We start from the raw sequence: 24,630 nt of genomic DNA, 5'->3' as shown, positions 1-24,630 counted from the left end.
CCTTTTATAATGTTCTTTCTTTCCTCTTGGCTTTTCCCCCGCCACCCGCCTTCAGACTCAGGTGAGCATTACCTCATCGTAGTCCCAAACTGACCAAAGGAAGGGAGGTGACTCACTCAAAAGTCCAACAGATCATTTGTTGCTACCTAGGCCAGTGTCCTTTGTTCCTGTGAAGCTGGGCTGGGTTTGTCCCATACATGCCCTGATGAGGTGTGAACTGCCCCTCTGCTCCTGCAGTTTTGCCTGGGCTTTTTTTAAGCAATGAGGACACATTTTCAGCCTCATAACTATAAACATGAAATTACAACCTATAACATTACTATAACAACAATGCTCAGTGCATTATGAGCCTTCCAAAGACACCCGACACGATAATTGCATTGGATACCACACAATCACATTATAAGGATGAACGTGGGGGTGCAGGGTGTTCCCCCGAGGTACAGAGCATCACACTATCCAAATCTCACTCTCAGTCATTGCTTTATTTTGCTTTCATGATTGTTATTTTTAGAGGAAGGTGAAGAGAGAGTGGCTGTGGAGAGAAACTATTTCTAGGTTGGAAGACAAGGCAGTATTTTTGTGGGAGGAAAATATTGGCTGTAACCCCATTATAATAAGAAAAGAAAGCCTATGTATGATGGTCTAAGTCGTACCACAATGCTAGGCTCCTTGCTTGGCTCAGTTTAGCTCAGGCACTGGATAAAACAGGAGATAGTGAGATATTTTAGGAACTAAATGGGTGCTGACTTTAAAATTAGTGAGACCATTGCTGAAGAGATTCAGACATATTTCAGGGGAAGTGCCCAAGGACCTTTACTCAGTTTGTGTAGATTAATACAATTCAGGAAGAAATCCAATTACTGAGCTAATTATCACCTTAGCTGAGTGGTAGGAACTAACTTTAAGGTAAGAAACCATTGAAGGAAAGACCAAATTGCCCAGAAGTTCATTTTTAAGAGATCCTAGCTGACAGCAAAAAGCCCAGCGGTAAATGTGCAGCTGAGTTTGGTTATTAGATGCAGTATATTATAATTCAATACTATGAAGATTCCTTTTAAGAAGCTACAAACAGAGCTTCAGTTACCATAATTGTGGAATATTTTAAGATCCAAAGTGGACTTTGTGGATGAGCTACTTCAGCTTCCCTGAATTTCAATACTGAAGTCATTGAAACATATTTTGTTTTTCAACCACTATCTACTATATTTTCCCCTGGATTTTTACAAGATATTAAAATTATGTCTTGAAAGTATCTGGATGAAGACCTGGATTTTTCCTGTGTTATTAGAATTAATACTCCTTATCCTCTTTCATCTTGAGCCTCCCTATTTTCATAGATTAAGTGATCTAGAGTACACTTGGACTGCGAGTTTCAAGCTACAATACAGATCTTTTTATTGTGAGAACTTCTTCATTTGGGTATAGCAATTCATTTCCTTCTCACCATCCAATCTTCTTCCCATTTCTGACTATGCCAAAGCACTTCTATTTTTTATAATTGTTTCATGCATCTCAGTGACCCAGGGACATTTTGATGCCAACTGGCAAAGCCACAGGGGATATATAGAGTTTTACAGGAACCCCTGTGTCAGATACAGGCATATTAAGTTCACCAAAGGGTTGCATGTAAGATCTCTACTAGGGATGTCAAGTGATTAAAAAAATTAATCGCAATTAATCGTGCTGTTAAACAATAATAGGATACCATTTATTTAAATATTTTTGGATGTTTTCTACATTTTCAAATATATTGTTTTCAGTTACAACACAGAATACAAAGTGTACAGTGCTCACTTTATATTTATTTTTATTACAAATATTTGCACTGTAAAAAACAAAAGAAATAATATTTTTAATTCACCTAATAAAAGTACTGCAGTGCAATTGAACTTGTGTACAAAAAATAACTGCATTCAAAAATAAAACAATGGAAAACTTTAGAGCCTATGAGTCCATTCAGTCCTACTTCTTGTTCAGCCAATTGCTCAGTTTGTTTACATTTGCAGGAGATAATGCTGCCTGCTTCTTGTTTACAGTGTCATTTGAAAGTGAGAACAGGCGTTTGCATGACACTGTTGTAGCTGGTGTCACAAGATATTTATGTGCCAGAAATGCTCAAGATTCATATGTCCCTTCATGCTTCAACCACCATTCCAGAGGACATGCGTCCATGCTGATGGCGAGTTTTGCTTGATAACAATCCAAAGCAGAGCGGACCAATACATGTTCATTTTCGTCATCTGAGTCAGATGCTACCAGCAGAAGGTTGATTTTCTTTTTTGGTGGTTCGCGTTCTGTAGTTTACACATCAGAGTGCTGCTCTTTTAAGACTTCTGAAAGCATGTTCCACACCTTGTCCCTCTCAGATTTTAGAAGGCACTTCAGATTCTTAAACCTTGGGTCAAGTGCTGTAGCTATCTTTAGAAATCTCACATTGGTACCTTCTTTGTGTTTTGTCAGATCTGCAGTGAAGGTGTTCTTAAAATGAACAACATGTGCTGGGTCATCCTCCAAGACTGCTATAACATGAAATATATGGCAGAATGTGGGTAAAATAGAGCAGGAGACATACAATTCTCCCCCAGGGAGTTCAGTCACAAATTTAATTAACACATTATTTTTTTAATGAGCGTCATCAGCATGGAAGCATGTCCTCTGGAATGGTGGCCGAAGCATGAAGGGTCATACGAATGTTTAGCATATCTGGCACGTAAATACCTTGCAATGCTGCTACAAAATTGCCACGCAAACACCTGTTCTCACTTTCAGGTGACATTGTAAATGAGAAGTGGGCCGCATTATCTCCTGTAAATGAAAACAAACTTGTTTATCTTAGCGATTGGCTGAATAAGAAGTAGGACTGAGTGGATTTGTAGGCTCTAAAGTTTTACTTTGTTTTGTTTTTGAGTGCAGTTATGTAACAAAAAAATCTATATTTGTAAATTGCACTTTCACGATAAAGAGATTGCACTACAGTACTTGTATGAGGTGAATTCAAAAATAGTATTTGTTTATCATTTTACAGTGCAAATATTTGTAATAAAAAATATGAAGTGAGCACTGTACACTTTGTATTCTGTGTTGTAATAAAAATCAATATATTTGAAAATATAGAAAAACATCCACAAATATTTAATACATTTCAATTGGTATTCTATTGTTTAACAGTGCGATTAACACAGCGATTAATTGCGATTAATTTTTTTAATCACAATTCATTTTTTTTTGAGTTAACTGCGATTAATTGATGGCCCTAATCTCTACCAAGAGCCAGTTGCCCACTGGTTGTCATAATTGTTGCAAGATATTAGTACTGGAAGTAGTTTAAGAGAAATGTAAAATAATGAGTTTCCAAAATTGCTGAAGTAAAGCTTGTCACTGGAGTAGCAGAGAGACTCAGGGCTAACTGAATAAGCATGCAGAACAAAGAACATCCAGGGAGACAGATTATGTTTCCTGTCTGGGCCAGGTGTAGGCCTGAGAATTTGCAAAGACAAATGAACCCCAAGATAAGTCTCTGAAGAGGGGATGTCATGGGTTAAGAGACAATAATCTGTAATTGCATAAAAAATGAAGACGGGACAAGATTTTATCCTTCACCTAGGAGACAAACTGACAGCAACGTGTCTTGTCTCATGAAAAAGGGTTTACAACCTGCCTCCCTGGAAGAAGCACTGGTGAACAATAATTTATTAGATGTGAGAGTATCCTGTTAATTAAGTCTGGGCTCTAGAATATGTGTTATCATTTTATTTTATATGTAAGCATTTGTTTCCAATACCTCTAGTTGCTATCACACGAATCCCTATAATTTGTTAAGTAAACCTTCGCTTGTTGTGTCTATACTAGGGTGACCAGGTGTCTGGTCTTTGACCGGAACACCTGGTTGAAAAGTGATCCTGGCGGCTCTGGTCAGCACCGCTGACTGGGGTGTTGACTCTCTTGTTGGTGGCACTGTGCAGCGGGGCTGGCAGGCTCCCTGCTAGCCTCCTTGCTGCGCAGCTCCTGGGAAGCAACTGGCATGTCCCCTCTCTGGCTCCTACATGTAGGGGCCGCCAGGGGGCTCTGCACGCTGCCTATGCCCCAAGCACCGCCCTGCAGCTCCCACTGGCCAGGAACCGTCGGATGGGGCAGCGCGCAGAGTCTCCTGGCCGTGCCTCCGTGCAGGAGCTGGAGGGGGGACATGCCGTTGCTTCCAGAAACTGCTTGAAGTAAGCACCACCCAGAGCCTGCACCCCTGACCCCAGCCCTGATCCCCCTCCCACCCTCCAAACCCCTCGGTCACAGGCTGCAGCACCCTCCTATACCCCAAACCTCTCCTCCCCAGCCTCACCCCAGAGTCTGCGCTCCCACCCAGAGCCCTCACGTCCCCCAACCCCCTACCCCAGCCTGGAGCTACCTCCCACATCCTGAACCCCTCATTTCTGGACCCACCCAGGAACCCACACCCCCAGCCCAGAGTCTGTACATCCTTCCACACCCCAGCCTGGAGCTCCCTCCCATACTCCAAATCCCTTGGCTCCAACCCCCAGCCTGGAGCCCTCTCCTGCACCCCAAACCCCTAATCCCTGGCCCCACCACAGAGCCCTTACTCCCTCTCATATCCCAATCCACTGCCTCAGCCTGGAGTCCCCTCCTGCACTCCGAACTTCTAATTTCTAGCCTCACCCTGGAGCTCTCACCCCCTCCCACAGCCCAGCCCAGCCCCCTGAGCCAGCTTGGTGAAAATGAATGAGTGAGGGAGGGTGGGGAGAGCAAGCAACAGAGCGTGGGGGGGGGGCTGTGGAGTGAGCGGGGGCGTGGCCTCAGAGAAGGGTGGGGCATGGGTGGGGCCTCGGGAGAGGGGCAGGGCAAGCCTGTTCAGTTTTGTGCAAGTAGAAAGTTGGCAACCCTAGCTTCAGACACTTCCCCAGGATTTGTCTCTATCTGCCATGTCAGTCTCCCTTACCAGGAAGAGCTTACTCACAACTCCCCCTCATCTCTCACCAGAGTGTCCTTTGAAACTTTTAGTGTCCCTTTGATCTCTAGGCTCACAGCCTTGGCAAAACGTACGTGTAAGTATGAGATGGAGCCTGCAACTCGGCCACTCTTTGCATTGCCCCTGCGCCAGTGTTTGTTGCAGAGTTGCTCATCTGTAGCCATTGGGAGTGCATTCCTGGTTGTTTTTCCAACAGCCCCCTAGCAAGCTAAATCAATACATACAGGAAAGTCTAATCACCCAATATATCTATGCAGTAACTCACTGACCCAGTTACGTGCAGCGTTCATAAAATTGTTATTGATCAGTATTCTTAGATCATTACATAGCAGCTCCATTATCCACTACATTCACAACATATATAGACAATGCTATCAATTAAATATAGGGTGACCAGATGTCCCGTTTTTATAGGGACAGTCTGATTTTGTGGGACTTTTTCTTATATAGGCACCTATTACCTCCCACCCCCGTCCTGTTTTTTCACAGTTGCTATCTGGTCACTCTAATTAAATAGCATGTTTTATAGAACAAAAACTACTGTATGGTTAGTCCTCATTTCTGGCCCCACCCCAGAGCCCATACCCCCAGCCAGAGCCTTCACCCCATCCTACACCCCAACCCCCTGAGCCAGCCTGGTGAAAGTGAGTGAGTGAGGGTGGGGAAAGGAAGTGACAGAGGGAGGGGGGGATGGAGTGAGCGGGGGTGGGGCCTCGGGGGAGGGGCAAGGCAAGGGTATTCTGTTTTGTGTGAGTATAAAGTTGGCAACCCTAGTCTATAAACATATCTAAGTGCTGTGTGTTAAATGCAGCAGTGATCTGAGGTATAACTGGTATACTGGGGTCTACTGCTCCTGTAGAAGCAGTGAATCTGTGAATACTGCACATGTCTAGAGCTGGTGACTCCAGGCAGGATGGCTGGAAGGCTTGGGGACTCGAGTGTGCCAATCACTAACTGGTAGAGAAGCAGTCAGGCCTGTGTAGGCATGGAGGGGAGTGCTTGTGTTACCCATGGCTGGTGAAGTTGGGGACTTGACCCCTGGCAGGTACAGACCAGGCTTCCTCATGGTAAGGGCAGCCCTGGGTAATCCTGAGAAGTGTCATAATCTCTCAATCCTCGGAAATGGAAACTACTGGTTGGCCAGAGCAGCATCCTGAGCCGAGTGATTCCTACTCATATAAATTGTAATTTTCTGAGTAAAGTTGGATTTTTTATGGCTAGTTCTTATCAGATAAGTGTCTCATTATGGCAGATGTTCTGCTTTACTTTGCCTAAAAATCCTTACATGCAAAGATGTCCCCAGATTTGTAAATACTTGGGGCAAATATAGCAATGACTTGCATCTGATGCTGCCCTGTTGACTTCAAAGGGTTAAAAGTCATCAAGGAATGTGATAATCTTCTGTTTAAAATTTAAAAGATTCCCACTCTGAAAATGACTCTGTTGTCCAGCTAGAACGGCAAATTGTTCAAATTCCATAACCGGATCCTCTTGCTCTCCCTTTAATTCACTAGGGCAGGCATCACAGGTAGAGGGCCTATATCATAGAACAGAAGAACTCTAGCAACCATATTGCATTTAAAATAACTCTTCATATTTGGCATTGCCTTAGGACGCCACCTCTGCTTGTAACTGTTTTCTATTGCACTAGGGTTGAAGACTGTAGTTACAATGCAACAAGCCAGCTGGAAATAGAAGGCACAGAGATAAATAATACATCAGATGAATGGTTAATGTATGCAGATAATATTCTAATACGAATTACGGCCCATATATTATCCTACAATATTTCCTGTAGAGTAGCGTAGAAAATCTACATCTTTTGAGAAAAAGGCAGGAGCAGGTGGGGAGTTGAGGCAGAGCAATAGGAACCCTCTTGCACTCATCCTGCCAAAGCTCCTGTTCAAATTTTTGATGGCTGATTTTCTGTTGAGTTTTGTGGTGGAAACAGGGCTGAAGGATGGAGGAAACGGCCAGCAATTTTCTTCTTCTCATTAGGAAAGTTATTGGGATTTTATGCCGCAAGTTGATACAGAAAATATCAGCATTGACATATACCAACTCTGGTTCTGACACTTCAGATCTCCTGACTGGGATGTGAGTGGTGTAAGCAGAGAGAAGAGACAAGGGGATATGGACAAAGGAAGGACTTAAGGAGCAAACAGGAGGGCATGGGCTCTGAGACTGACAGCGGTTCCTCATGGACCTTGGGACATCTGCGGGTTACCAGGAACATGCCCTCTGCTTGCTCTGCCAATTGACAAACCCCACATCATGAGCATATGATAAAGCAGGCATTAGCCCTCTCCCCTCCGCTACAGGAGAACATGATCTGGGATCCAAGCCAATGTCTGACACATTTATGAATTAAGCAATATCTCTGGATAGATAATCCCAGAGAAACCTAAAGTTTTACCCCTTTCAAAAATGTTGCCTTCTGCCCATTGCTGTTTTGGAAATGAAATTCACAATAGTCACATGAAGATGTAAGTTGTGTTGGAGTTAGGTTAAATCAAGGCTTTTAAACCAGGTTGGAGATAATGGAGTCTGATTAAAAAAAAAAATACTGAGCACCAAAAATAAAAAAAGGTGTGTGTTGGGGGGGGGAGAAATAGATACAGTATTATATCTTGGAGTCAGAATACTCTTCGAATGGTTTCAGTCACCAAATTAAATTACATTTCATATGTGCTGCCATTATAAATCTAAAAACTGTACTTTGAAAAGTTTATGAAGATATTTTCTATTTATATAGGTGAGAAGAAGCCCAAATGGAAATAGAACAGGAGGACTTGTGGCACCTTAGAGATTAACAAATTTATTAGAGCATAAGCTTTCGTGGGCTACAGCCCACTTCATCGGATGCATAGAATGGAACACATAGTAAGAAGATATATATATATACACAGATAAGTTGGAAGTTGCCGTACAAACTGTGAGAAGCTAATTAGTTAAGATGAGCTATTATCAGCAGGAGAAAAAAACTTTTGTAGTGATAATCAAGATGGCCCATTTAGACAGTTGACAAGAAGGTGTGAGGATACTTAACTTAGGGAAATAGATTCAATATGTGTAATGACCCAGCCACTCCCAGTCTCTATTCAAACCCAAGTTAATGGTATCTAGTTTGCATATTAATTCAAGCTCAACAGTTTCTCGTTGGAGTCTGTTTTTGAAGCTTTTCTGTTGCAAAATGGAAATACTTTATTTTGGCCTTTTAATAATTGGGAGTCATGGTGCTACACCTGTAGAACTACCAGTATGTCTTCATGGTGGTGCAAGAGAGGAAGAGCAGGGCATGGGCTGGGAAGAGAACTGGGAGAGAGAAACTCCAAGGCAGAGGTGCTGTGCTTTGTGGCTTAGCCCAGAACTTGCTGCCCAGAGGGAGTGGGCTAACGTGGCTTTAAGACACCTTTGTGCCTGCCTACTCTTGGGCTGTTCTGGGGACTGGAGACACCTCCAACATAATTTAGACAGCTCTTGGGGTGTGGGGGGTTGTCTAAATTATGTCAGTCTCTCCAACCTACCCTGTGGGCTGCAGAGTTGCTCAAAATCTCTATATCGCTGTGTTCTCAAAATCTCTATATCGCTCTGTTCTGCAGCCCCACCCTAACACTCTCCTCTCCCATCCCCTAGGGCTTGCTAGAGGGTCCTTGGAGGAGAGTCTGTGGTTGTCTTCCTTAGTTCCTGGGTCCGAGGAATTCTCCCATGGCTGACTGTAGTGCTTTCGGAACCCATTTCTGCTGCTCTGGCCCTTTTACCCAGTGGAAAGGATAAAGGAGCTGGAGAGGGGATGATAATCTCCCCCCTGACATGTAACCATATGCTGTCTCCGTCTGTAGCCTTGGGCAAGTCACTTCACCTTTTTATTTTATCCCCATTTTACAGATGGGGGTAATAATACTTACAGACCTGCCTCACAGGGTTGTTGTGAGGAATTCTCATGTAGGATAAAGTTTTCAAATAAAAGGGGCCTAGGTGTCCAAGTGACTTAGGTGTCCAAGTGACTTAGGTGCTTTAGAAAATGTTACATGTAACGTTTGTAACGTACCTTGAAGATTAAAAGTGCTATGTACGTGGCAGGAAAATATGTTTCAGAAGATACATCTTCTGTAACACCCTGACTAGCAAGAGCTTCTGCTTGCAGTCTGCAGCCTTGAAGGTCGCTCTGACTCCTTGTGGTACTGAATGCCCAAATAGCCATGGTGTCAAAAAACACCCACTTCCAGTCTGGCCAATTACATCCTATCCTGTCAGACTCCAATCTGGACACAGTGATCATTGCATTAATGACCTCCAGGCTTTATTAGTGCACCCCATTATATCTGTGAACAAAGGCCTGAGATCCCTAAGCCATCCCCTCTCTCTCTGTGAGCACGGCCTTCCATGATAGCAGTGCTCCACTGAAATTATTACAATGCTGGCCAGCAATGAGAGGCCTATTAATGTGGGAGGCAGAAGTCTCACAAGTGGAATCTAGACTATGGAACTCATTTCCTTGAGAGGTAAGAATGACCATGGGCCTCGCACTTTTAGAACGAACTACAGAACTCATTTATTTGACTTGCCTTTCCCTCAGTAGAAATGCGAAAACTTCAAAAACCCCTAGAATTTAATCTGGCTGTTTTTCCTAAGGGCTGGGGAGGAAGAGAGAGAGAAATTGTTATATGTGTAAAATACTTGGGAGGCACTTGGCTATTATGGCAATGGAGGCCATGTAAGTATTTAGATATATATTGTTTGTTATTACAAATGCTAACTTTCAGCCTGATTCTGCTACCCTTACTAGTACCTTACTACACGAATGGTCCCATTAGAGTAAGGTGACGAAGGATGGCAGAAACATACCTTTTGATTGTAGATGCTCATAAATTGCTTGCATGATTTATGTTAGAAAAAGAAATACTTCATAGTGATAGCATGTTAATATTGAGAGTAAACCAATTAACAGATTAGGAATACGAACTATGTGATTGTACGGATAGGAAGTATGGGAAGAAATGTTCAAGGGGGAGGGGGGAAAAGGAAGTCCTGTTTCAAAAGAGAATTAGCTATGGAATGTGTCTCTCTATTTTCAGCACAAAAAGAGTGGACCATTCCAATACAAGACTGGCAATTCAGATTGAAAAGGACCCAGGTATGGCATGGGATTTCTTCTTACATAATTTAGAAAATGTGATTGATTTATCGTATTGTAGCTTGCCTGTAAATATAAAATAGATGCAACGTGTTTAACCACTGGGTGAATGAAGCAGATAATTTAAAATATAATAGCAATTAAAAACTATGCAAAGCTCCTGATTAAGTCATGTGATTTGGTATGTTATTTAGAGTTGATTAGGTAGCTGCTGAGTTATAAATCAGTTTCAGTTTATGTATAATAAATAGCAGACATAGTAAATCAAATCCAAGGTCAGTCTTTGTTCAAACAGGGTTCTGGAATAGACAGTGTAAGATGGTCCCCTACAACTAAGCAATGTAGACCTATGATCTTCTCTAATTCTATTTGAAAACTGATTTATCAGATCAAGTAGAAATTTTGCAGGAGGAGAGGGGAAGATAGGAGCAGGAAAATGAAGTGACGCAGTGACAGGGACCTTGCTTAGCAGCCTGTAAGGACAGTCCTGATAAATGTTAATATAGATAGGCTTGTCAGAATTCAAATTTTATTTATACATTTTTTATAATTTTCATGGATAATGTAGATATTTATTTTAATAATTTTTTCTATTTGTATCTATTTAATTTTTCACAGTTGTATGAAATTAATTGGGGTGGGGGAGTCAGACAGTAACCATTTAATGACAGTAGATGTTGAGATTCAAAAAGTTAAAGCTTTATAACCATTAAAACACAAATTGTCCACATCATCTATGTCAAAATATACAAAGTAAATATCCTTTAATCAAACTCTAATAAATTCTCAAGCAGCATCTTTCTTACTTTCCCTATCTGTACATTTTGATGATGATAGATGGAAATATTTTTGTAGTGGCTTGTGTGTGTACTGTGAAATCAACGTTTACTGATGAAAATCTAATTCTTCCAAGCCCAAATACAGAACATAATCTTGCTTGATGCTGAGCAGTTCCTGGAAAGTAAGAAGTGCCTTCATCTCTCATTGAAGTCAATGGGAATGGAGGGCATGCAGCAACTCGGAGAACTTGCTCAGCGTCCTGCAGCATCAAGACCTCAGAGAAGAATCTGAAGTAAACATATCAGGTGAAATCCTGGTCCCTTTGACATCAATGGCAAAATTTCCACTCAGTGGGACCAGGATTTCACCTGTGGACTTCCCCTTATAATATACTATACTGTAAATATGTTTTTGTCCTGTCATCAAAAAAGCAGTTTTACCCATGTGTCAAATATTACTCAGTTTTGTAACTTCCAAAGGATGTTAAGAACAGCTTTGAAGATACATTTTAATTTTTTCCTCTGGTACAGTCAGTTCTATTACCACAGCATTTTCAATATTTTTTTAAGTAGAAATTAGAGTGAACAAATGTGTCTTTAGATGGTGGGGGAATGTTAGCTCTTTGAAACTGTGGGACATCTTAATGATCCAATTTCAACTATTTATCATGACAAGGCATGGAATAAAGGTATTTCCCAAGTCTATCCTACCATTTGATAGCAAGCCTTCAGCATTATGATATACAATAACAAATGATTTAATTGTGGTTTTAAACACATAGCTCAGGCAAAACATGCATTTGCTCTAATATGGTTTAAAGCTCCATTTTCTGACTCGTTAGATCCTCATCAAAATATTTCAAGGGGACTATAGCTGAATGTTTTCCATATACATATATACTCTGTGTGAGAGAGAGAGAGACCTTGGATAGCCTTTAATTGTACCACTGATGTAAAGTTGAAAATGAATACGCTGGCCAAACCAAGCATACTTATTATGTAAGAGAATTCAAGCACACTGACACTTTATTAGACTCTATGACACTGTTTTGGCATGTGTGAAGATTTTATTTAATTTCACTAAGTATAATTAAGTGCTGATTATAATCACATTTTAATTGCCCGAGCACACATTCCCCATGAGTTTTTTAGACTGTGATTTGGTGCTACTTCACCCAACCTTCTGAAGACGAGTTGATCTGAGAACTACACATCAGGACAGCTGATTTGGTTCAACCTGGATCTTTTTTTCTATGTGTTAAATTTGTTATATAAAAGTGGTTTTCACATAAGTTTGATAATAGCAACAAATTCTTAATTACCCATCATACATTGTAGTGATGGAGACTTTCAAAACTAATTAGGGCCTTTAGCCACACAACTCCAATTGAAATTAATGAAAGTTGGGTGACTAAATCTCCTGGATGGCTGTGATAAACTCACCAAGTATTTCCCTACAGTTAATGGCAACACAGAGAAGTGAAGCTGTCTTAATATAGCAGAGGGCCTTCAGCCCAGCTAGTCATGAAATATCTGAGGTGGTTCAGAGATGAACTGCTTGTTGTCACCGGTACATTGTTCTGTTTTACAGTATTGTTCTTATCAGCTAAAGACTAGGGGTCTGATTCTGTGAGGTGATGAGAACCAAATAGGAACAGAAGGTGCAGTTTGTCTCCAAGGAGACATTCTCATCACCTCACAGGAAAAGGTTCTAGTACAGGAAGCAATAAGAATATAGGACTCCTCTCACAAAGGCACGTTTTCTAATACATTTTACCTTTTTAAAATCTTTGTTGCTCTGATTTTAGGAAATGATGACAATAATCTCAACTCCATTTTTTATGAGCATCTGACAAGATCTTTGCAGGAGTCTCTTTGTGGAGATTTGATTCTTGGCCGCTGGGGAAACTACAGCTCAGGAGACTGTTTTATTCTGGCATCGGATTATTTAAATGCCTTTGTTCACTTGATCGAAATTGGAAATGGCCTCGTCACTTTCCAGCTCAGAGGGCTAGAATTTCGAGGTAAGGATCTGCATACCTGAAGGAGGAAAAGACAAATACAAACAAATTAATTGTCAGGCTTCCTTCACATACTGAAACTCCCCAGCTAGTTTGCAGCATAGCATACTGTTGAACTTATTTCTCTAGGTATTTATAGGGAGTACTGCCAACCCCAAGCATTCAAAAATCAGGAGTCAGGCCCCTCAAAATCTTGAGATTTTAAAAACACAATAAGTACTGAGGATTTTTTAATTGCCTTCTCGTTTCTGAGCCTGTTGGGTGCACTTGGATCACGTTTTCAGGATTTTTTCCCACAATCAGGAGGATTAGAAAGTTTATTTAAACTGAAAGCTGAGATTCTCAAGACATCACCTGACTCTACGTGCTGAGGCTTGAAGAAAAACACCAAATATCACAAGACTTGCAATCAAATCCTGAGAGTTGGCAACACAGATGTCATCTCCGTCAAATTAATGGCATGCTTGTGATTTGTTCAGGGTTTGCTGACCCTTACTTCCATGCCCAGCTCAGCAGACCCTACCCCCTTTTCTCATTCTTTATTCATAAACAATAAGCCACAACAGGAAATGCATTAACTTATTGGTGTAACAGTGCAACCACTTGTGTATGCGGGCAGCCTGGCCCATGTCAGTTCTGCTTTTAGCAAGGAGTGTTACATAGCCCTGATTTCCAACACTGAAAAATCTGAGTGTCAAATCATTAACTTTTATGAAGCCAATTAGCTTTCTAGACACCCTCTCATTCAGAATATCTGCTAGGTGTAGTCTAAAATAAGATACACATTTTCTTGCTCCTTTTTTTTTTTTTTTTTTTTTTTTTTTTGCTAATCTGAAAATAAAAGTAACATCCAGTAACAATTATCCTATGTTAAAACAATTACATTTATGAGAAACAGCTTGGATTATTTTTGTTTCTTTTGGGATGGAGGCATATTTGAACATGGACAGAAGCATCTCCATTATATTTACTTAAAAACTGCTAACTTGCTCTTCCCTTGAGGTGAAAATATCTCATTTAGGCCATCTCCTGCTGCTAGCTGATGTAGTTAGTTTTGTTCAGGGTTCCCACCCTGCTGATGGTGCATGGTGGGTTGTGGTGTTACAGTTGTACATAACAGATTTTTTTCACATTTTTCCTTAAAATAAATCTAGGAAGGCACAAAAAACATTTAAAATAACATTATTTAGTTTGCAAAGTCAAACAGTCAGAAATTAAGAAATGCCAGACTTACAGTTGCATGTACAACCTTAATTGTGCTACTTTGTGTGCATGTAGAATTATCTTTAATTACATGATCATTCAGTGCACAAGGAAGCAAAACTAAGGTTGCATGGGCAACCATAAATCTCACATTTCCTGACAACATCTAAAACAAGATGTGTATTGAGTGGTTCCAGATTTTGTTGTGAACATTTCTTACTGCTGTACCTGGAAAACTATGTTGATAGTATAGATGAAAAAGTGAGTGCTCTGGAGGGAAAAGTTGTAGGTTTCTGAACCACAGTAGGCTTTCTTAAAAAGGTTTGCTGAAAGGATGCCGTTAAGTATATTGGAGGCTGAAACATGAATTGCATTCCAGCCATTTGAGCCTCTGGTTCAAACTCACTTCTAGTTTATGATAACACAAACCCATTGAAGTTAAAGGGATTGCATCGTTGTATCTGATAGGAGAATTTGGTCCAGCATTTAACTGAAAAAATCTCTCAGGTCACGGTATGGATATAGGCCAAGCAAATTGAAAGAAGTGGGTCAATTAGTAACTATACCAGATATCTTGGACTTCTACTTCATACTAAGAGCAATGTGCCAGAGAAAAATAAAATGCCAGTCATGGAGTGCTGTTTTTCATTTGATTTGAAGCCAAGAACAGAGAAGAAATCTGTGATAGAGGAAGGAGCAAACGCACTGTCATTATTTCCAGCCAAACTGGATTGGGGGGATCTTTCTGTTGAGTCCGAACATCAAGAAAATGACTTTTGGAGAATGTCTAGGAAAGCAAAGCATGTGGGGAAAACACTTCTGGATAGTGGTGTTGGTATTATTTTCTAACTAACTCCCTTTGTCTTTCAGTAATATAATTAGCTACTAAATTTCTCTTATGATTTTTGTTACTGATGATGCAAATGTAATATTCATGATTCGCTTGGAACTTTGTAAGATGAATTGGAAAAGTGGGCACAGAGCAGGCACAGATGTAACTGCACATCTGTGGAAGGCAGCTGTTACGGTGGCAATGGAATCACCCATGGGGTTTTCTATGTAATTTCTAGCTTATCCCCCCACCGAAAAAAAAATGGTTCATGAACGTGGCCAGTTTAAATGATATATTCCAGGCACAGTAATGTCGTTAAAGTAATAAGGCCAGATATTTTTCTGTTCTACAGTACATTTGTACTTTATGTAGCTGTATTGCAGTAGCAAGCACATTACGATTGTAGGGAATATTTATGTGAATTTTCTGTCTGAAGGCTCTGTAGTATTAGCAAGCATCATTCTTTATTTAAAGAATGGCTGTAACTCTCTCTTCATTTTTAATAAACAATAGTTTCATGCTGTAGGGAAGTAAGAGTCCCTATCTTTATGGATTTTGTGCAATTGCACTTGTGATACTATGTTTCATTCTCTGCATCAAATTGCCAGAAAGATATTGATTGACAAACTGAAGGGAGTTCAGAATAAATAAATAAATAACACTCAGGTATCTGGAGCAATTAGGGTGACTAGATGTCCCGATTTTATAGGAATAGTCCCGATATTTGGGGCTTTGTCTTATATAGGCGCCTATTACCCTTCCCCCACGCCCCCACCCTCCTGTCTCAATTTTTCACACTTACTGTCTGGTCACCCTAAGAGCAAATCACCTTTGAGGAAAGACTAAAAGAATTAGATATATATCATTTACCTAAGAGAGAGCAAAAGCTGGGAGACTTAACATTTAGGCCTTCATATACAATCCTAAATAATTCCTCTGGGGGTTTCACACCTTTCTAAAATTAATAGATATTTCCTCTGCACCGAAGAGTTTCATCTTGGCTCCATCCGCAACAGTGTTTCTGATCAAAGAATTTTATGTATTCTGTGCAAAGAGAGGGGTGCCCTGAGGCAGTCTGGTCCTAGTGCACAGAAGGTTTTGTAAATTAGGTCTCAGCCCTCAGAGGTGCTCAGATATCATGGTAGGTAATGAATGGAATAGAACAAGAACCATTACTGGATGGGTTGAACTACTAGCTGTAAAGATGATTTCTAGGCTCCAGCCCAAGTTACTCAGCTGTTTTGCTGAGGCTGGGAGCCTAGAGATCAAAGGAACACTACATGGTTGAAAGGACTCTCTGCAGCAAGAGAAGGGGGAGCTGAGTCAGCTATGCCTGAGGAGAACAGATTGATATGGAAGAAAGAGGCAGGTCCTCTGGGAGTGTTGGAAAGCAACTGGGCTTTCCCTGACTCCCAGGGAAAGGCAGGCAATTTATAGACTCATGTGATAAATATAAAGGGAACGGTAAACACCTTTAAATCCCTCCTGGCCAGAGGAAAAACCCTTTCACCTGTAAAGGGTTAAGAAGCTAAGATAACCTCGCTGGCAGCTGACCAAAATGACCAATGAGGAGACAAGATACTTTCAAAGCTGGAGGGGGGAAACAAAGGCTCTCTCTGTCTGTGTGATGCTTTTGCCGGGACCAGAGCAGGAATGCAGGTCAGAACTCCTGTAAAGGGCTAATAAGCAATCTAGTTAGATATGCGTTAGATTCTGTTTTGTTTAAATGGCTGATAAAATAAGTTGTGCTGAATGGAATGGAAAGTCCTGTTTTTGTGTCTTTTAGTACCTTAAGGTTTTGCCTAGAGGGATTCTCTGTTTTGAATCTGATTACCCTGTAAGGTATTTACCATCCTGATTTTATAGAGGTGATTCTTTTACTTTTTCTTTCATTAAAATTCTTCTTTTAAGAACCTGATTGCTTTTCACTGTTCTTAAGATCCAAGGGTTTGGGTCTGTGTTCATCTATGCAAATTGGTGAGGATTTTTATCAAGCCTTCCCCAGGAAAGGGGGTGTAGTGCTTGGGGGGATATTTGGGGGGGGGAGACGTTTCCAAGTGGGCACTTCCCCTGTTCTTTGTGTAACACTTTGGTGGTGGCAGGGTTTAACCTAAGCTGGTAAGAATAAGCTTAGGGGGTCTTTCATGCAGGTCCCCACATGTGTACCGTAGAGTTCAGCGTGGGGAAGGAACCTTGACAACTCGTTTAGTGTTTTGAGATCTCTTTCCTCTTAATGCTTTGGTTCTAAATGTTGTTGTTACTATTTATATTCTTGTAGCACCTAGGAACCCCAGTAAATAATTAGGGCTGTCATTTACTCACAGTTAATGCATGTGATTAACGCAAAACAAATGAACAAGATTAAAAAATAGGCATGATTAATCGCAGTTTTAATGTCGCTGCTAAACAATAATAGAATATCAGTTTAAAAATATTATAAATATTTTGGGGGTTTTTCTACATTTTCAAATATATTGATTTCAGTTGCAACACAGAATACAAAGTGTACAGTGCTCACTTTATATTATTATTTTTTATTACGAATATTTGCACTATAAAAAAGATAAACAAAAGAAATAGTATTTTTCAGTTCACCTGATACAAGTCCTCTTAGTCCTACTCCTTGTTCAGCCAATCACTAAAACAAACAAGTTTCTTCACATTTGCAAGAGACAATGCTGCCCGCTTCTCATTGACAGTGTCACCTAACAGTAAGAACAGGCGTTCGCCTGGCACTGTTGTAGCTGGCGTTGCAAGGTATTTATATGCCAGATATGCTAAACATTCGTATGCCTCCTTCATGTTTTGACTTGTAAGCTCTAAAGTTTTACATTGTTTTGATTTTGAGTGCAGTTATGTAAAAAAAAAAAAAAAAATTCTACGTTCGTAAGTTGCACATTCACGATAAAGAGATTGCACTACCGTACTTGTATGAGGTGATTTGAAAAATACTATTTCTTTTGTTTAGTTTTTACAGTACAAATATTTGTAATAAAAATAATAATATAAGCTGAGCACTGTACACTTTGTATTCTGTGTTGCAACTGAGATCAATATATTTGAAAACGTAGAAAAACATCCAAAAATATTTATAATAAATTTAAATTGGTATTCTGTTATTGTTTAGCAGTGTGATTTAAACTGATTAATTACAACTATTTCTTTTAATTTTGCAATTAATTGTGATTTTTTAAAAAATCATTTGACAGGCCTATAAATAACACTTTGCTTTAAGGAGGCTGTCTGTTCACTGGATACCACTGTCATTGCTCCTGGAGCGAACAGGACGGCAGGGTCTGAGCCTGTCAGATATGCTGAGGTAGGAAGGGTTAGTGCAGCCGTGTTAGTCTGTATTCGCAAAAAGAAAAGGAGTACTTGTGGCACCTTAGAGACTAACAAATTTATTTGAGCATAAGCTTTCATGAGCTACAGCTCACTTCATCGGATGCATTCAGTGGAAAATACAGTGGGGAGATTTATATACATAGAGAACATGAAACAATGGGTGTTACCATACACACTGTAACCAGAGTGATCACTTAAGGTGAGCTATTACCAGCAGGAGAGCGGGGGGGGGGGACCTTTTGTAGTGAAAATCAAGGTGGGCCATTTGCAGCAGTTGACAAGAACGTCTTGACAAGAACGGTGGGGGGGGGATAAACATGGGAAATAGTGTTACTTTGTGTAATGACCCATCCACTCCCAGTCTTTATTCAAGCCTAAGTTAATTGTATCCAGTTTGCAAATTAATTCCAATTCAGCAATTGGAGTCTGTTTTTGAAGTTTTTTTGAAGTTTTCATTACACAACGTAAAACTATTTCCCCAAGTTTATCCCCCCCCACACCCCACTGTTCCTCAGACGTTCTTGTCAACTGCTGCAAATGGCCCACCTTGATTATCACTACAAAAGGTCCCCCCCACCCCCAGCTCTCCTGCTAATAATAGCTCCCCTTAAGTGATCACTCTGGTTACCATAGTGTGTATGGTAACACCCATTGTTTCATGTTCTCTATGTATATAAATCTCCCCACTGTATTTTCCACTGAATGTATCCGATGAAGTGAGCTGTAGGCTTATGCTCAAATAAATTTGTTAGTCTCTAAGGTACCACAAGTACTTCTTTTCTTTTTACCAGGGGACTGCAGCCCTGGGCCCAGACTGAGAGTGGAAGAATCGAGTGATTCCACCATGTGAGAGTTAACGAATTTGGGCTTGAGACCTGAGAGGGGCATGCACTTGACAAGACTAGGCGGGGTCAGAGGTGCAGTTTGCTCAGTAACTCTGACAGCAGTAAGCAACCTGCCTTTCTTTGGCTTCCCTTTGTACCTCTGTTTCCTCACCTGTAAAGTAGTGTTGTCCATTTGCTAAGCAGTAGCAGAGTTTTCGGGCCTTGCAGGCAAGTTTCTCATGTGGAGCAGCGGAAAGCAGTGATGTGGAGTTAGGTATTTTCTTAGCGTAATTTCTTTATTTACACAATATACACTGGGTTGGGGTCGTATCAAATGGCACATAGACAATTCCCTTCCCGCAGAAACCTCATGTAAAGCACCTCTGTCCTGTCCCTATAAGCAGATGTGTTAGGCCTCCCTTTCTCACCAGGACCTCACTCCAGTCCCACTGCTTCATAAACCATCTCCACTCCTTCCCAACCTAAGAAACCCCTAGTCCAAGACTGCTTACCAAGACCACATGGCCTAGAAAGGTGAGCCTGGATGTGTTGCTTGCAGCTGCTCTGCAACACAAAGAAACCTCAAAGCTTCATTTGCCACATGCCGGGGAGTGCTCCAGTCCATACAATATCCTTAATGGCTATCTGAGTCTGGTTACTGTATGGCATCTTACTATGCAGAGTTTCCCACTCATATCAGTAGGTTTAATAATATTAATCTCCCTCATTTGGTGAGACAGGTGTGGCAATTTCCTGCCATAACATTGGAAGACCTTATTGAATTAAGTTTAAGTATCTTGGGGTTCATTGTATTAAATTAATGGTATATGTATTATTGTGGGCCGAGATTGTATGTAACCTCTCAAGGGAGCAGATGTGACAGATGTGAGATTTGGGGGTTCAAAGGACTACATTGAACAACGTGCCAGACATGAATGGACTTTTGGAACAAAAAGTGTTAAGTGATTTTCCTGGGGAATATCTAGATGAATGCAAATTCCCCACCTCTAGTTATGCAACCCCCCTCCCCCCGCCTTTCAAAGCCTGAGAAGGGGGCCATTGCCTGCTGATCAGCTGTTACATAAGGCCAAGATCAAAGGCCCAAGCTGTATAAAGGAAAGACCGAACTATTCATGGTTGTTCTGGTTCTGAATCTGAGACAGTTATGAACTTTTAACTACGGGGAAAACCCAGATATGGGTTTTGAAGGACTGACACCTACCAGAGCCCAAGGCTGGAGCTTGGTGATCTCTGGTAAGCTTTTTAGCATGCATGTAGGTTCTTCTATTGTTTTTAATGTTTTCTCTCTAATGCTGTCATCTTAAGCATAAATGTGCTTGCTTATAACTGGACAATTATGCTGTTCATAACTTCTGGAGAGAAAGCAAAGCAAAGATGCTAGTCTTTTGGGTGCTGTGGCTTGCTGGGGATATCACCATGTAGGCAGGACACTATGGACTAGATAAACCCCTTTCAGAAGGGAGAGAGAAACATGGATCTCTGCCCAAGAGAGGTGATGGCTGAGGAGCCAGGAGCCTAGAGTGGGTACCTTGAGGGACCAAGGAAGGAGAGTACAGGTGCAGTTGCCCTGATCTATGACACTTGGATGTTGTGAGGTTTAAGTATATAGTCTGGAAATGAAAAGTCCTGTAGAAGTACTATATATTATAGTGTTAATGTATTTGATGTATTTCCCTGCAAAAATTAGAAAGGTTTTCCCCTTTACTCAGCATGTTTGCAAGTTGAAAATCAAAAGTATATTTTTATTTCATCCATTATTTTTGCAACAGTGAAATGCTTTTTGCTGGATAGATGGTCATCAAATGGGGTCAGTTTGTATATCCTGTTGAGTCAGTTAAGAGTCATGAGTTTCAATTTCCTGACTTTCATTTAGGTCAGGTAATTCTGGCAGAGTGCAAGTGAGTTTTTAAATCCTGATGTGTCAGGAAAAGAGAGAGGTCCAGTTCTTACACTGGTTTTCTCCTGGGCTCAAATAGATTGACCTTGCTTCACTGAGCTGGCTCACATTTTTATATTAACAGGAGATTTTTGGCAATCATCCAGTGTGGATATCTTGTAAATGAACCTGTCTCATCTATACTATCAAGTGTCACAGCAAATGATTAATGTAGTGTGAGAAGTAATAGAACTTATTTTCTTTATAAAATGTTAAAGATTTTTTCCCTTGGATTTTAAAATCACTAATTACCAGTAAAAATATTCTCCTGTATTTTAATATTTAATAGTGGTACACTTAATTATTGCATAAATTAATGCACTTTCTGCTCCACTGCTCTTTAGTTTTATGAATAATTCTTGGCTCAGATTTTTGAATGCTTGGGGTTGACAATACTGACTGATTCTGCTAGGTCAGGACCCCTCTTTGGAGGAAGGACAGGATTTGCTCCTTAGTAAATAAATCTTGTTACCCATACATAAAACACTCTGGCCTGTCATCTGAAAGTCAGTGCCCCCTTCAAGATGATAAATCTGAAACCTGCTGAAAGCAAGTGTAAATACTGTGATTTGTCATTTAGAAATTGGCACTAATCTCAGATAGGACTTCCTGTTCAGAAAGACTTCCTATTTATTTCTCAGGCTAAATCTGCAAAGTAACCAACTGGACTGCTTGGTTTTCTCCCTGACTCTTTGTAAGAAAATGTTTTCACATTTAGAATGTCTTTTCCTTTCAAAGTCTAAATGCTAACGAAAGTGAATATCGCTATCAGTCGGGGTGGCCAGAGTTCAGCACACAGTTTTCTGCAACATGGCCTGTGTTTGCCTCCATCTGTGAAGGGATGCTGCATGCTGCGATCTGTAGTTTTCATAGGTTGAACTTCACAGATAGTTTAAAGATGGTGGTGTCCACAATCTGCCTTATTTTATGCACATTAGCACCAGTCTTTGGGCTCCTGGCAAGTTGTCAGATTGGCCCTTAATTCACAAAATATGGGTACTACCTTTTTGGTTATAATTCCTGCCTTTTGGAGCACCTCCTTCTCCATGACAGCACAGTCATTATATTGTATATTGGTTTAATTAATGGTGAGGTTTGCCATGTATGTGCTGCTTGCATCAAAGTACGAAAACAACACCAAGTCTCTTCTTGATACAAATCAACTCAGCCACATTTAGGGCTCTTTATTTTGCTTTCATTTTACATCAACAATAGCATAATATCAGTTTTATGTAGTATTGTTTACATTAGGGTCGAGGATGGAGATTTATGTTTTGTTAATTCCAGTTTAATATCCTACGCAAGATATTGTATTTTTATTTAGCATCCAGAATATATAAGCCATGTGCATAGGAATATTTCTTTGCCCAGTTTACTTTGAGTACGTCTTTTGACTTTATTTAAGAAAAAGATCCATTGACCAAGAGCAGTTGCTGCCTTTTTTTATAGTTGAGTGTTAAACCTTAATTCATATAGAAATCTGTGAAATGTAAAGTAGAAGCAGCTCTCTTTGTATCTGTCCTGTAGATGTCATACTGATAGGTCATGGTTTATACTTTGTAGTAGACTGGAAAAGAGAGATGTTTATTTTAGGGCTATCTGAGGGGGTATATTAATCTGTTTTATTGTATTTACCTGTAGTGCTTAAATTGTCCAAACAGTAATGCTTATTTGTGTAAAGAGAAAAGGGGTACTTGTGGCACCTTAGAGACTAACAAATTTATTTGAGCATAAGCTTTCGTGAGCTACAGCTCACTTCATCGGATGCATTCAGTGGAAAATACAGTGGTGAGATTTATATACATAAAGAACATGAAACAATGGGTGTTACCATACACACTGTAACGAGAGTGATCACTTAAGGTGAGCTATTACCAGCAGGAGAGCCGGGGGCGGGGGTTGGGGGGGACAGGAAAACCTTTTGTAGTGATAATCAAGGTGGGCCATTTGCAGCAGTTGACAGGAACGTCTGAGGAACGGTGGGGGGGAGGGGGAATAAACATGGGGAAATAGTGTTGCTTTGTGTAATGACCCATCCACTCCCAGTCTTTATTCAAGTCTAAGTTAATTGTATCCATTTTGCAAATTAATTCCAATTCAGCAGTCTCTCGTTGGAGTCTGTTTCTGAAGTTTTTTTGTCGAAGAATTGCAACTTTTAGGTCTGTAATCGAGTGACCAAAGAGATTGAAGTGTTCTCCGACTGGTTTTTGAATGTTATAATTCTTGACATCTGATTTGTGTCCATTTATTCTTTTACATAGACACTGTCCAGTTTGACCAATGTACAACCGCTTAGTTGTGTGTGAACTACTCTAGAATACCCTCAGGTTGCATACATTAGTGGCTTTCATTTAACGAAAACTAATTGGAGAACTTAAAAAAAAATCCATTTTTTTTTAAATTTTCAGTGTTGCAAAAAAAGATAAATATTTGCTAATCTTACTATTTCTCTTAAAAAACCATTCAGTCTCCCTCCTCTACCACCTTATTTTCTAGATACTTTTGCTAATTGGATTATTAGATCTTGGGATGTATATGGAGGAGAACTTAAATACATTTATATAGCAATATATTTTGAAATGTTTTGCTATTAGCTTCATTGGGGCCAGGATTTCACCCTATATCATCATCTGTGTTTAGAAAGCACTGAGCACACTCTGAGTGTTACCTCAATCTAAACAACAATGCTAATTATTAAACACTGATATAGCCAAATTCTTCTCTGTTACATGGGTGCAACAAAATTGACTTCAATGTGTTCATATGCATAGATGAGAAGGGAAGTTGGCCCATAATAAATCCTCAAGGGGGATTTCACCAAATTGGGTGTTGTGTGCTAGTTCTACTTTTTGTTTGTGTGATCTAAAGCAATCACATTCTCATTAGGAGCTATAGAAATCACTACTAACCAATGCTAACCAAAAGAAAAAGCCCACAGTCTTTTTTAAACTAGTGAGTTTTTGTTCTATTTTTTAACTATAGAAACATTGTGCATCATCTGGGGTATACTTGCTGGCATGTGAAGAGCAGCAGTCTATGTTGCTCTGCCCATCAAAATTAAAGCTAAATGATGATGGAGCTGCAAAAGTAAATCAGCTAGTGATTAAGCTAAAGAAAATGATGATGATCTTGTAATAGAAATCGTAAACAGCAAACAAGAAACTGCCTGTAACCATGGTCACCTTTGCTTCGTATCCAAAGTGTTGTGCTGCCCGTGTCCTGTTTGGCCAGGTAAACTTTAACTGAGTAGGTCTTCTCTCTGATGAATGACATCTCCAGCAAATTTCTCGACTATTACGATCAGTTGAAAGCTGAATTCAACCACTCTCTTCTTGAGTGAAATTCACCATTTGCAAAGGGTCCATTCAAGATTTATGCACCACTTAAAGCTGACTTATGGCCTCAGAATAGGGTTTATGTTGGATTTATGTGGTCACATGGGTTTTGAAATGGTCCATAACATGGGTAAATGTGCTCACTAAACCAAGCCATGCATCAATAGTACATAACACAGATGTTCTGTGAGCTGCACTGCTTACATATGGGTTTCC

At 40.3% G+C, this 24,630-nt stretch overlaps 1 protein-coding gene across 2 annotated transcripts in view; it reads left to right on the top strand.

The window, feature by feature from the left end:
* Positions 1–24,630, top strand: part of PCNX2 (pecanex 2) — a 222,877-nt gene that overhangs the window by 164,174 nt on the left and 34,073 nt on the right. For both annotated transcript variants that reach the window (XM_043543302.1, XM_043543301.1), the window contains exons 24-25: positions 10,060–10,118; positions 12,706–12,921. In XM_043543302.1, coding sequence (XP_043399237.1) covers positions 10,060–10,118; positions 12,706–12,921 — 275 coding nt within the window. The remainder of the gene's footprint in view (positions 1–10,059; positions 10,119–12,705; positions 12,922–24,630) is intronic.

The sequence above is a fragment of the Chelonia mydas genome, chromosome 3 (assembly GCF_015237465.2).
Source record: "Chelonia mydas isolate rCheMyd1 chromosome 3, rCheMyd1.pri.v2, whole genome shotgun sequence".
Lineage (NCBI taxonomy): Eukaryota > Metazoa > Chordata > Testudines > Cheloniidae > Chelonia > Chelonia mydas.
Note: the sequence above shows the minus strand (reverse complement) of the source record. Positions and strands in the feature narration are given on the sequence as shown.